Genomic DNA, 12,417 nt, shown 5'->3' on the forward strand with positions numbered 1-12,417 from the left:
TGTGCAGTGGGGGCAGATGGCATTTGGTGCTTTTGTGGAAGAGGGTTCCTTTATTTGATGATTTTTTTTCTGTTGTGTATCCAGTTTCCTCAGCCCATCTTCTTGCTATTTCATACATGTTCCAATATCAGATTTAACCTCTTCTACCAGGGAGATGCAAATGTCTTCCTTTTACTAGCTCTATGGCAACCTTGTCCTCCTGTGTGATCATGCACCGGACCTTTCTGTTGCAGAGGCGCTACACTGAAAAATGGAACAAAGACAAGACCAGTATCCATGTCATGCCTGATACTCCGGATATTTTACTCTCCAGAATAAACCAAATTACCATGAGTGATGTAAGTAGCTTAGCAGCAACAAAAGTGGGGGCAAAGGTTGAAGGGAACTAACACTTACGAATGTCTACCTTCAACCTGCCACCACTTTGAAGTCAGGGTCCCCATTCTAACCTGAATAACAAGATGCTGTTGTTTTTCTATTTCATTGTTTAGAAATTGTACAAATCTGGCTGGGAAGAGGAAAAGAAGAAAGGATATGACTTGAGGCCTGATGCCATCTCAATAAAGGCTGCAAAATCCTCTAGAGACATTGCCAGTGATGTAAGTGCTTCCACGGGGCCTTCTTGGGGCTGAGCGAATAGAGCAAATGCACCCAGCTTGGGTATATTCAGGAGCCGTGGCCAGCAGCATTCAGGGTTGGTGGAAACATCATCCCATGTAACATACAAGACACCTCCCTCACCCAATCCAAGTACCCTCTCATTGGCTCATTATTTAATGTAAAAAGTGACTGAGTCTTGTTAAAATAAGTTGCTTTTAGACTATTCGTGCCATTTATAGACAATGGTAAGCAAACGTTAGGATGCAATCTACATATTTTACCCAGGAGACCCGTGACCAGGCTCTTTCCTGAATTTAAAGACACACCATGAGAAATCATGCCTGCAGCCTTTTCTGGGGCTTAGACTGCTCAGTGAGAAAATCTGCTTTCTAAATCCCCCTAAATCAACTTATTTACACATATTTTTGATTAACTCTGAAGCTGTTTCCTTTCCATGGACTCAAGTCTGGAAGGAAATTTGAAGTAAAAATACTTTGCTCCCTGCCCTTCGCAAGCTCCTCTGTGTTTAATTTTAGAGTAGTTCTAACACCTTTCGCCTATGACAAAACTACTGTCACCTAATGAATGATCTTTTGTTCTCCTTTCACCATTTTCATCACTGTGGTTTCTTCTCTGTCCACAGTACAAATACAAACAAGCCTACGAACAAGCCAAAGGGAAACACATTGGCTTCCGGAGCCTGGAAGATGACCCCAAGCTGGTGCACTTCATGCAGGTGGCCAAGATGCAGTCAGACCGGGAATACAAGAAGGCATACGAGAAATCCAAGACATCCTTCCACACCCCGGTGGACATGCTCAGTGTGGTGGCAGCCAAGAAGTCTCAGGAAGTAGCCACCAATGCCAATTACAGAAACGTGATCCATACCTACAACATGCTTCCTGATGCCATGAGCTTTGAACTGGCCAAAAATATGATGCAGATTCAAAGTGATGTACGTGAAAGCCACAACATTTGCAGAGTGTTTACTCTGGTTAATAAGCAAATCATGGATGACCATAAATAACGACATTTTGAAAATCCTGAAAGAAATTCACGTGCAGTTTTCCAATGAGGAGTTTCACTTGTTACCCTCAATGGAATTTATTTCTTTTAACAAAAGGAGATCAATTCTAGAAACTAAATTTTTATTTTCTGCTATCATTGCTTGAGCATGATTGGATTCTGAATTCAGCAATAGCAAAGGAAATTTGGTTTCAGAAAGAATATATTGAAGGAAATATGTCTAGCAAAGGGGGTCAAAAGCATAATAGGTTCTTGATCGAGGAATAAATGGGTAAGTAAGAAATCAGAGGACCTAGGCTGGGCGTGGTGGCTCACGCCTGTAATCCTAGCACTCTGGGAGGCCAAGGCGGGAGGATTGCTTGAGTTTAGGAGTTCGAGAAATCAGAGGACCTGATAGAGCCAGTCCTTCACTCCCAATCAGCTTTCCTTCTACTACTTCTAACCTTGCAATTGCCTATAAAACATTGAGGAGGGGATGACTGAGGTAGCTTTTGGAATGAATATAGGGAAGGTAGAGAGGGTATAGAGCCAAGAATTCAGCCACTCAGTGGCTGGAGGAAGTGAATTTAAACTACAAACCCAAAGCAGACCACACCAAGCCTGCATTTCTTTTTGGGGAAGTAAAAGCTGAGCTATTCATCACCCAGGGGGTACCTAAGGGCCCTAATGAAAGCAACCATGGTACAGTTTTGATCTCTCCTCCTCATTGTTTTTCCCTTTTGCAGAATCAGTACAAAGCTGACTATGCTGACTTCATGAAGGGCATCGGATGGCTCCCTCTGGGCTCCCTGGACGCTGAGAAAAACAAGAAAGCCATGGAGATTATTAGTGAAAAGAAGTACCGCCAGCACCCAGACACTTTGAAGTATTCCACGTTGATGGACTCGATGAACATGGTTTTGGCCCAGAATAATAAGAAAATTATGGATGATGTAAGTCCTTCAGTAATGTAGTGTTTCATGTGCATCAGAGAGAATCTAGGTATATCTGACACAATCTTCAAGTTTTGCTAACACAGTCATAGGGCTATAGAAAAGTTTTATTGCAATGCAGCCATAGCTATTCATTTGCATATTGTCCATCACAGCTTTCGCACTACAACCGCAGAGTTGGGTAGTTAATGGCAGTGATTGTATGGCCCCAAACGCCTAAAATACTTACAATCTGGCCCTTTACAGAAAAGATTTACCAACTCCTAGTGTAGAAGAAGGATATTCTTGTTTTAACTAAGCCTGGATGAAACAGATAGCATTTTACGCCTATCAGATTTGCAAAGAGTAAAAAGTTGTGTTATACACGGTATCAATAAGGGAGTTTATGTTAATGCAAACTTTTAATTTGTTAATATTTGTTAAAATTAAAAATTCAGGTGTTCATTACCCTCCAGAAATCCTTATAAATGTGTGCAAAGACATACATACGTACACACACAAAATAACATTTTTTGAAGTTTGGAGTTTCTGAAAGGAGATGCTGAGATAAAGTTTGGGGTGCAGGGTATTTTTTAGGGATCAGTACCCTGGGAGAAAGGGCTGGGCAGGGGGAGAAGTTGAACTGTGATGCAGGCCCCACCAAGCCTTGGCCCATCCCACGGAGGGCTCTCCCGTGTGGCCTGTTAGAAGTGTCCTCCATTGAGCCAAAATGGCCAGACCTTTGTACCCCGACTTTGATAAGTCATTGGATGTGGCCATCTGGGAAGGGCCTGCTCTTGAGCAAGGCATCTGACAACTAGGTCTCTCTGCCAGAAACTGAGGCATCAAGTCCTTCTTCCTTGAATGAGTGTCTGGGTGGTGCATCGCCACGTCCCCACAAAGATCATGACATTATTTCTTGTATTAATAATAGAAAAGACTAGATACCACAAATTAAATATCCATCATCAGAGAAGTGGTTAAATCAATTGTATTATACCTCCTAAAGGAATACTATGCAGCTCTTTAAATGAATGAAGAAAATTATTATAAGAAGGTTCAAAGATGTCTAACCTATATCATTAAGTAATAAAGCAAGATGTAGAACATTATGTATTACATGACCTCATTTATATAAAAAAGGACTAGATGTGTGTTTTAATACAGATAAGAAAATTTTAGGAGGGAGTTGCTGTCTCCAGGCTGTAAGATAAGGGAAAGGGCACTTTTACTTTCCATCTTACATCCTCTCCACTGTAGTTTGAATGAATAACTTTTCCATTAAAAATTTTTCTAAAAACCTAGCTAATAAAAATACACAAAATGCTGATACATATGGACAATGATGTATATGGACTAAGTGAGCTCCTTTTAAGATTTTAAACACTAACTTGCACTTTTTTCTTCTAGCACCTCTATAAACAAGCATGGGAGGCTGATAAGACCAAAGTCCACATCATGCCCGATATCCCCCAGATTATTCTGGCAAAGGCAAATGCAATTAATATGAGTGATGTAAGTATAATTCCCCCATTGTTATCTTTCTTTCCAGCTGATTTGAACCAGTGAAAACAAATGAATTGATTAACGTCTCTCAATTATGAGAGTGAATGTTTTAAAAACAATAGTGGAAATCCACAAATGAGACTCTTTCTCTTTCTAATCTTGCTTTACCAAGAGGTGGAGTGGGCCTGTTGATAGATCTGGCCAAGCAGTTAGGAATTTTAAGGGGGATTGAATTTTGTTCCAGGTGACACTCCTTGTCAAACTAAGAGACTTGGCAGGAAGAGAAGGGCTTGAGGGCCAGGAGAAGAGAAAAAGGAAGCTAGAGTCTCCAGACCTCATTTTTAGAGAGCCCCTCCACCAAGCTTTAGAGATGGTTCTAAAGAAGGGGTTAAATGGAATAGGAAGATAAACATTTTGAAGAATTTGGGGCAAGCCCCATAACAAGGAATGTGCAACACTGATTAGAAAATAAATGCATTGATATTTTATTTCATTTCCTTTCTTATCCTACCCATAGTTGCTAGGAAATCCTCTAATCCTACCTGTTTTTTATTTTCTTTGTTTGAATTCCACAGGGATTTGAAATAGCCAAGCCTTCTTTTTTCTTTGATTATGGAATCCACATAATTATATACATAAAAGTGTTGATTGTAAAACAGTGGAGATTTCTTTTGCTATAAGAATATCAAAGTAATTTTTAGTTTTTTTGATATTAATAGTTTAATGAAAATGTTTGATTTTGCAAAACATTTTCTTTCAAACACAGTTTTGTTGCTTGTGAGAACATTCAGCCACTGAACCGCCCATGAAGCGTTCTGCTCAAAAATGCAAAAGATGCCACAGTGCTAGTTTACTCTTCTAAAATATACCCAGGCTTTCCTATTTGGAAGAAAACTATTTCTTTCCCTTGCCTCTCTTTACAGAAACTCTACAAACTTTCTTTGGAAGAGTCTAGAAAGAAAGGCTACGATCTCACAACTGACGCAATTCCCATCAAAGCTGCTAAGGCTTCGAGAGACATCGCAAGTGATGTAAGTCCACAGGAAAGCGGTCACCTGGCCAGGGGTTTCTAATTGACCGCGATAATAAGGGCTGAGTTCTAGAAACATTGAGCAGATAAAATAGGGAAAAAAGTGTGTCTCACTCTGCTCTGTGAATACTTAGTAGCCTTGCTTTTGTGTTTTCTCTGGTATTTCGGAAAAAAACAGATTGCTAACCACGTTTTGATCCTCATGGATGTCAGCTCCCTGACTCATGAGAGCTAGCTACATTTTCCTTGAACTCTGTCACCAAGGCTATAGCTTAGAGAAATCCAAAACCCCACAAAGCCTCGGCCAATCCCACGGTGGGCTCTCAAGTGTTGCCAGTTAGAAGTGTCCTGTGTTGAGCTGAAATGGCCAGACCTTTGTCCCCCCACTTTGATGAGTCCTTGGATGTGGTCATCTCTTGAGCAGGGAAGGGCATGCTCTTGAGCAAGGTATCTGACAGCCAGAGGGGCTCTGCAAAAAGCGGAGGCACTCAGTTTTCTTGGTGAAAGGCTCATGTTATTCTTGCCTGCTGCCTCTTCAGATCTGACTTCCTAACCAGATGTCTCCTGCAGTGGTGTGCTGGGGTGCTCATCCCGTTGGCGCTCATGACAGCTGATAGTTAAATAATTAGGAATTTCGCAAACCGGTTGTTAAGCCACTGGTAGCCTGACATCAGCTATGGTGGGAGTCTTTTCACCACAGAAATTGGCAAACACTACCAATCAGGGCTTCCCCTCCCCCGAGAAAGCTAGTGTACCAGCACATCACTGTTGTAACACATCGCCTGGTGAAACTCAATTCTTTCATTTGCTTGTTTCCACAACAAATCCACTCACAGGGAGCATTTAATGACTCGGGGGTCCTTGGGTGGAAAGCATAGTTCAGAGCACTCATTTGTTGGCCACTCCCTCCTTCCCCAGCTTTACTTTCTCTCTCCTCCTCCATCTCTGCTCTTCATTTTCCCCACTTATCCAGCCCATCTCAGGCCCTCTTATTATCCTGAAAATTCCAGATTCCTCTCCCTCTATCCCACCACAGTAACTCGGCTCTCCCAGCTCCTGTGCCCTAACGTGTACACTCAACCCCACGAGGAGACCGGCAGAGTAAGAAGCTTTCCACACACCATGATCTCCCCTCTATAGAAGAAAGTTGGGATGATAAATAGTGAAATTTCTTCCCCATTCTAGCAGTTTAGAGAGTCTTAAAAGAAAAGGAGCCCCACAAATACAAAGCTACTCTAAAATCATACCATATACCTCATAAGTGAACCTGTTCTCATCAGTAAAAGACTGGCTGGATGCTTTCTCAGGGCAGCATTAAAATGCTTAGAACATTCTGCCTTTTTCTCTCATTTTTTTGTGTTATTATCTACTAAAGGCCTCTTTAGCACTAACAACAGAGTATGAGCATGACTCAGTGTGGTGCATCATCACAAGATCTGGGTTCTAATCCTTAGTGACCTCAGCAAGTCACTCACCTTTCTGGGTCTCAGCTTACACATCTGTCAAATGGGGGCAGTAATAAGAACTTTGCTATCCACCTAATGAGGTATAGTTATGAAAATCACATTACATAGGTAAATGTGAAAAACATGTTTTGTGAACTGTAGAGCTCTATACAGATTGTTACTTTTTGTGGAATACAGAATATTAACACTAAAATGATTTTTATTCAAAGGAATTGCTCTGTATACATGTTCATATTTTCTTCGCAGTATAAATACAAGTACAATTATGAAAAGGAGAGGGGGAAAATGGTTGGTTTCCGCAGCCTTGAGGATGATCCAAAATTAGTCCATTCCATGGAAGTGGCTAAAATGCAATCTGATCGGGAGTACAAGAAAAACTACGAGAAGACGAAGACCAGCTACCACACCCCCGCCGACATGCTCAGCGTCACGGCCGCCAAGGATGCCCAAGCCAACATCACCAACACTAACTACAAGCACCTGATCCACAGATACATCCTCCTCCCGGATGCAATGAGCATCGAGCTGAGCAGGAATATGAATCACATACAGAGTGATGTAAGGCTCTCCTCTATTTGCATGGTGGCTGGAATCCCAGCGTGGACAGAGAATATAGTCTTACGTGCCATACTTTTGTGTCTAAATTGATGAAATAAGGTAGAATTTGCTTCTTCTCTTTATAGAATGAGTATAAACAAGACTACAACGAATGGTACAAAGGGCTTGGCTGGAGTCCAGCCGGCTCCCTAGAAGTGGAGAAGGCCAGGAAAGCAACTGAGTACGCCAGTGATCAGAAATACCGCCAGCACCCTAGCAACTTCCAGTTTAAGAAGCTGTCTGATTCCATGGACATGGTGCTTGCCAAGCAGAATGCACACACCATGAACAAGGTAGAGAGAACAGTTGCCCTTCTACATAGCTCCCAAGTGACAAAAGGCTAGCAGGCTCTGCTTGTTGTTTGGGAAATTTAATTCGGGCCCACCACTCCTAGGCAGTGGCAAACAGTTCTAGATCATCCCCCTACACCATTTTCTTCTCCTGCCCACCTCTAACTTTTTCTTCTCTTGCCCTTCTAATTGGGTTAGAAATTATTTATATTTTTAGTTATTATATCTTAAGTACTTTAATCCATTCTAGAAGATAGAAAATACTGAAAAGATTATTTTTAAAAATTTGAGTTTGCTTTTAGTGTCTTTTCTGAATTATATGCTACTTTAGTTACTATTTACTACTTAAAATTAAGTGCATTCAAGTATTTTATATATATACACACGTATCTTTCCTGTTTGTCCTAAACAGTTATTCAAGTTTTGTATGTCTTTTTTTCATTTCCCAGCATTTATACACTATTGATTGGAATAAAGATAAGACCAAGATTCACGTGATGCCTGATACACCAGATATTTTACAAGCCAAGCAGAATCAAGCACTGTATAGTCAGGTAAAGCTACATAAAAATTGCTTTTAAGTTTTTCCTTGAAACTTATGAAACTTGCAGAAAGATGTAATAGTGAATAACTGATAGAATGCTGAAGCAAAGCGGAGAATGTGAATGACTCACTGGTCAGCCCAGGAATGTTGCAAAACACAGTGGTTAAGAGCAAGGGCTTCAGCTACAGCTGTATGCCCCATGGAGGCAGGTACTTTGTCAGTTTTGTTTCTCTCTGTGCTCATTGTGCTTGGTACAAAGTAGGAGATCCATAAATAATTGTTGAAAAAAGTTGCATGAAACAGCTGGGTGCAGTGGCACGCACCTGGAGTCCCAGCTACTCGGGAGGCTGAGGCAAGAGGATCCCTTGAGCCCAGGAGTGCAAGTCCAGCTTGGGCAACAAGGGGAGACCCCCATCTCTAATAAATAAAATAAATAAATAAATACTGCATCAAACAGACCTGGGATGAGTTTTAGCTTTGCCATTAATGAATTATATGATATTGGGCAAATCACTTACCTGTCTAAATCTCAGTTTCCTCATCCCTAAAATTGGGACCATAAAAGTACCTATGACATTGGAGTGTCATGAGGACAAAATGAGAAATTTCATGTAAGGTTCTCAGCACAGTGTCTGGCATATAGAAAGTACTGGATGACTATTAACTATTTTATTTTAATGGTTTTAACACTCATACATCTGTTCAATGGATTTGACTCGGGAAGATTTAACTCATTTATTACAACTTATAAAAGACATTTTACCATCTATTACTTTTACCTCTTAGATAATTAAAATTTTGTGACCTGATTTTATTTTTGTTATGAATTATCTTAATATCTGTGTTCAAAATAGTGAGCCCAGACTGTACTTATCAGTAGGGAGAAGCGTATCTGATATACCTGATGTGACGATATTGTTTCTGAACAGTAGAGGCCGTACTCAGATATACACCCAGGGAGTCTTAGAGCCAAAAAAATTAAAGCCAGGTCATATGATGCTGAGTCAGTGCTTTTTCTACTCTTAAATATCCCATTTTGTTTTTATCCATATCTTTTTAAAGATAAGGTAGATAACCTTAGAATCTGATACCACTCTCTGGGTAAACTTTTGCTAAGTAATCTATTGGGATTTTTTATATCCACAGAATAATGCTAAAGAATTTCTTTGAATTTCAGAAACTCTATAAACTTGGATGGGAAGAAGCTTTGAAGAAAGGCTACGATCTCCCAGTGGATGCAATTTCTGTACAGCTGGCCAAAGCTTCGAGAGACATTGTTAGTGATGTAAGTACTAATTTGATTTCTAAAAGTATATATTTTTATCTGAATCAGGTAACTTAATGTTGGTAATGTTGGTAACTATTTTTATAGATAGGCTTTACCTTTCAAGATGTGTTGTTCCCTTCATTTTCTCTTACCCTCTTGGTGTATCCAGAATTCACTCTTCTTCCTCACTCTTCGAATATCAAAAGGAGCTTCATGAGTAGAGGTTGGGCCAGAGGACCTCTAAGATGATCCATTATACTAAGATGCTGTATTTTAGGATATTACAAAGAAACCAGATATTTCAGTTTTTCCCTACTTTGCTTGAAAATAATTTTCCTGTTTTCTGCTTGTCTATTTTAGAACAAATTCAAATGGCCAGATAATAAATCAAGTACAGAGTGGAGAGAAAAAGACAGAATCTGACAATAAATTCTAAGGATATAAGGGAAGATTCTGTCTAACTCAATTAATTTGTGGCATTCCAGAAATGTTGGAAAGTTAATTTGATGATATATTATTACTCTCTGGCTTATAGGTCAATCCCTCATTAAAATGAGTTGACAAGGTGATGAACCTAAGGCAATAATGATGCTTGAATGTTCCCCAGAAAATAAACTCAATTTCATTTAGTATTGTATGCTAAAGATCGTTTAGAAATTGAAGAAAAAGCATCGGTAATTTCCTAACACCCCAACATTTGATAGCACCTAATTTTATTTCATGTGGACCCATTAGTTAGAACATTTTGAAATCTTACTCTAAAATTAAATTAACTGTGAGTGAACTTCACCACCATTATAAAGATTGTATCTCCTCTCAATTTCAAATGTTCTTATATTTATAAAATCCCCCAAAATTAGAACTATTTTTATGAGTACTTAATTTAACAAATTAGAATCATAGATCTTAGAAGATAACATAAAAGTTATTTAATCTAATCTCCCTCTCAGTGCCCTACCTTCTCTCCATCCCAAGAGTCTGTGAATACTTTATCTAAAGAAAATAGATATTTTATTTAAATAAAGTGTATTTTATCTAAATATTTTACTGATCAGCTCTATGTCTATGTTCAACTCCGTGAAGTGGCTTATTTCCCCTTCCATTTGACATCTCTTCAAACATTTTAAGTTTCTTATTTGTCCTCCTTTGGTTTTAGTTTTATATTGATCATTCTATTTGTGATTCATCCTATTTTTTCAAAACTCTTCTCAAAATAGAGTGCCTCAAAATTTAGTCTTGTTTTCTTGATACAGGAGGTCAGGCCAGAGTAAATGAGCATACCTGTTCCCCATACAAAATCTATGGCACTACTTTGTTATAAGCAATTTTGTCCGATTGCTTATATTGAGGTTATAGTCCACTTAAACCCCTGAGTATTTATATATAAATAACCATGAAGCTGGATATCATGAGAGTGTAGAACCCACTTCTGTGAGGTATAATATGTGTTCAGCACCTAACATCAAATAAATGCTATTATTACAGTCATTATTATTACTGTTGTCGTTGTCATCCAGTACTAATGTAATTTTTCTCAATTGAATCTAAATACTGGATTTTATTTTTACTCTCTTAAACTTATGTAGTTGTTTCAACCCATTTGGTAACATGTTGAGCTCTTGTGGAATTTTCTTTTTAATCTAACATATTTAGCTATTTTGAACTACTGCACATGCAAGATATAGATCCCAAACAGGACAAAGTTATATGACATAACCATACGGCAAACCACTAAGAATCCTTCTGTTTAATAAATAATTCTACACTATTAGGTCTATTCACTGAGTCATGTATCTTCCTAATTTTTCTGTCATTCAGCCCATATATTTTCCCATAAGGATATCATTTTCATAAAAATATCACAAGAGCTTTATTAAATGCTACTCTAAAGTCAGCATACATAATGTCCAGCACATCTAAGCATGTATTTCTTTTTTTTAATTTCAGTAGATTTAGGGGGTACAAGTGGTTTTTTTGATACATGGATGAATTGTATAGTGGTCTAAGCATATATTTGTGCCTGTAGCTGGAATTAATTTCTTATTATAAGCTTTCTTGATACTCAACTACATTCAGTTTTTTTTTTTTGTTTTGTTTTTGAACCCTTCACTTAAACAAGGCTTGCTTGTTTAAGTAAGTAAACATTTCTTACTAAGTTAGCATAGACATACCTTCTCTCATTTCAATTTTGGAAAATAAATGTGAAAACAAAGCAAACCGAGATTAACTTAGCCTTCATTTATGTTAATAAAAGAACTATGTTTCCCCTGATTTCAGTTTAAATACAAACAAGGCTACCGAAAGCAACTCGGCCACCATATTGGATTCCGGAGTCTGGAAGATGACCCAAAGCTTGTGTTGTCCATGAATGTAGCCAAAATGCAGAGTGAAAGAGAATATAAAAAGGACTTTGAGAAGTGGAAAACCAAGTTCTCCAGCCCTGTGGACATGTTGGGAGTGGTGCTGGCCAAGAAATGTCAGGCCTTGGTTAGTGACGTGGACTACAAGAACTACTTACACCGCTGGACGTGCCTGCCTGATCAGAACGATGTTATTCAAGCTAAAAAAGTTTATGAACTACAAAGTGAGGTCAGTTTCTATTAAATTCAATAGTTTGTATATTACTTCATATTTCATATGGGTAGCCATTTAGTTGTAGAGATACAGAAACTACAAAGAGGAGTTATTGTTGAAAATCTAACGTGCATCTGTTTGGAATGCAGCAAATCACTTGAGTCAAGGGCCCAGGGGAGAATGGGATTTTGATGGCTTGCTTTGTCTTTTCACAGAATTTGTATAAGTCTGACCTTGAGTGGCTGAGAGGCATAGGATGGAGTCCCCTGGGTTCTTTGGAGGCAGAAAAAAATAAGCGTGCTTCAGAAATCATCAGTGAGAAGAAATATCGTCAGCCTCCAGACAAAAACAAGTTCACCAGCATTCCTGATGCCATGGACATAGTTCTGGCAAAGACCAATGCCAAAAATAGGAGTGATGTGAGTAACTTTTGGAAATGAATAAAATAGATTATAGTGCCTGCTACCTGGTAGTGGCTCAATAACATTTACTGAGTTAGTGAGAAGAATAGCAAAGCATTGCATCACACAGAACAGCATAATGGTTTCTATTGAGTTGCTTTATTTGAATTATCAACTATACTACACTGAATCATGTAAAAATAGG

At 38.9% G+C, this 12,417-nt stretch overlaps 1 protein-coding gene across 1 annotated transcript in view; it reads left to right on the forward strand.

The window, feature by feature from the left end:
* The window catches only part of NEB (nebulin), a 207,647-nt gene that overhangs the window by 58,868 nt on the left and 136,362 nt on the right, over positions 1 to 12,417 (forward strand). Inside the window, 12 exon segments of the mRNA XM_012659396.1 lie at positions 234 to 338; positions 492 to 599; positions 1,244 to 1,555; positions 2,352 to 2,558; positions 3,948 to 4,052; positions 4,967 to 5,074; positions 6,786 to 7,097; positions 7,223 to 7,429; positions 7,876 to 7,980; positions 9,148 to 9,255; positions 11,515 to 11,826; positions 12,027 to 12,230. Of these exon segments, the coding sequence (XP_012514850.1) occupies positions 234 to 338; positions 492 to 599; positions 1,244 to 1,555; positions 2,352 to 2,558; positions 3,948 to 4,052; positions 4,967 to 5,074; positions 6,786 to 7,097; positions 7,223 to 7,429; positions 7,876 to 7,980; positions 9,148 to 9,255; positions 11,515 to 11,826; positions 12,027 to 12,230 (2,193 nt within the window).

This window comes from Propithecus coquereli, unplaced genomic scaffold (genome assembly GCF_000956105.1).
Source record: "Propithecus coquereli isolate 6110/MARCELLA unplaced genomic scaffold, Pcoq_1.0 Scaffold118, whole genome shotgun sequence".
In the NCBI taxonomy this organism is placed as follows: Eukaryota; Metazoa; Chordata; class Mammalia; order Primates; family Indriidae; genus Propithecus; species Propithecus coquereli.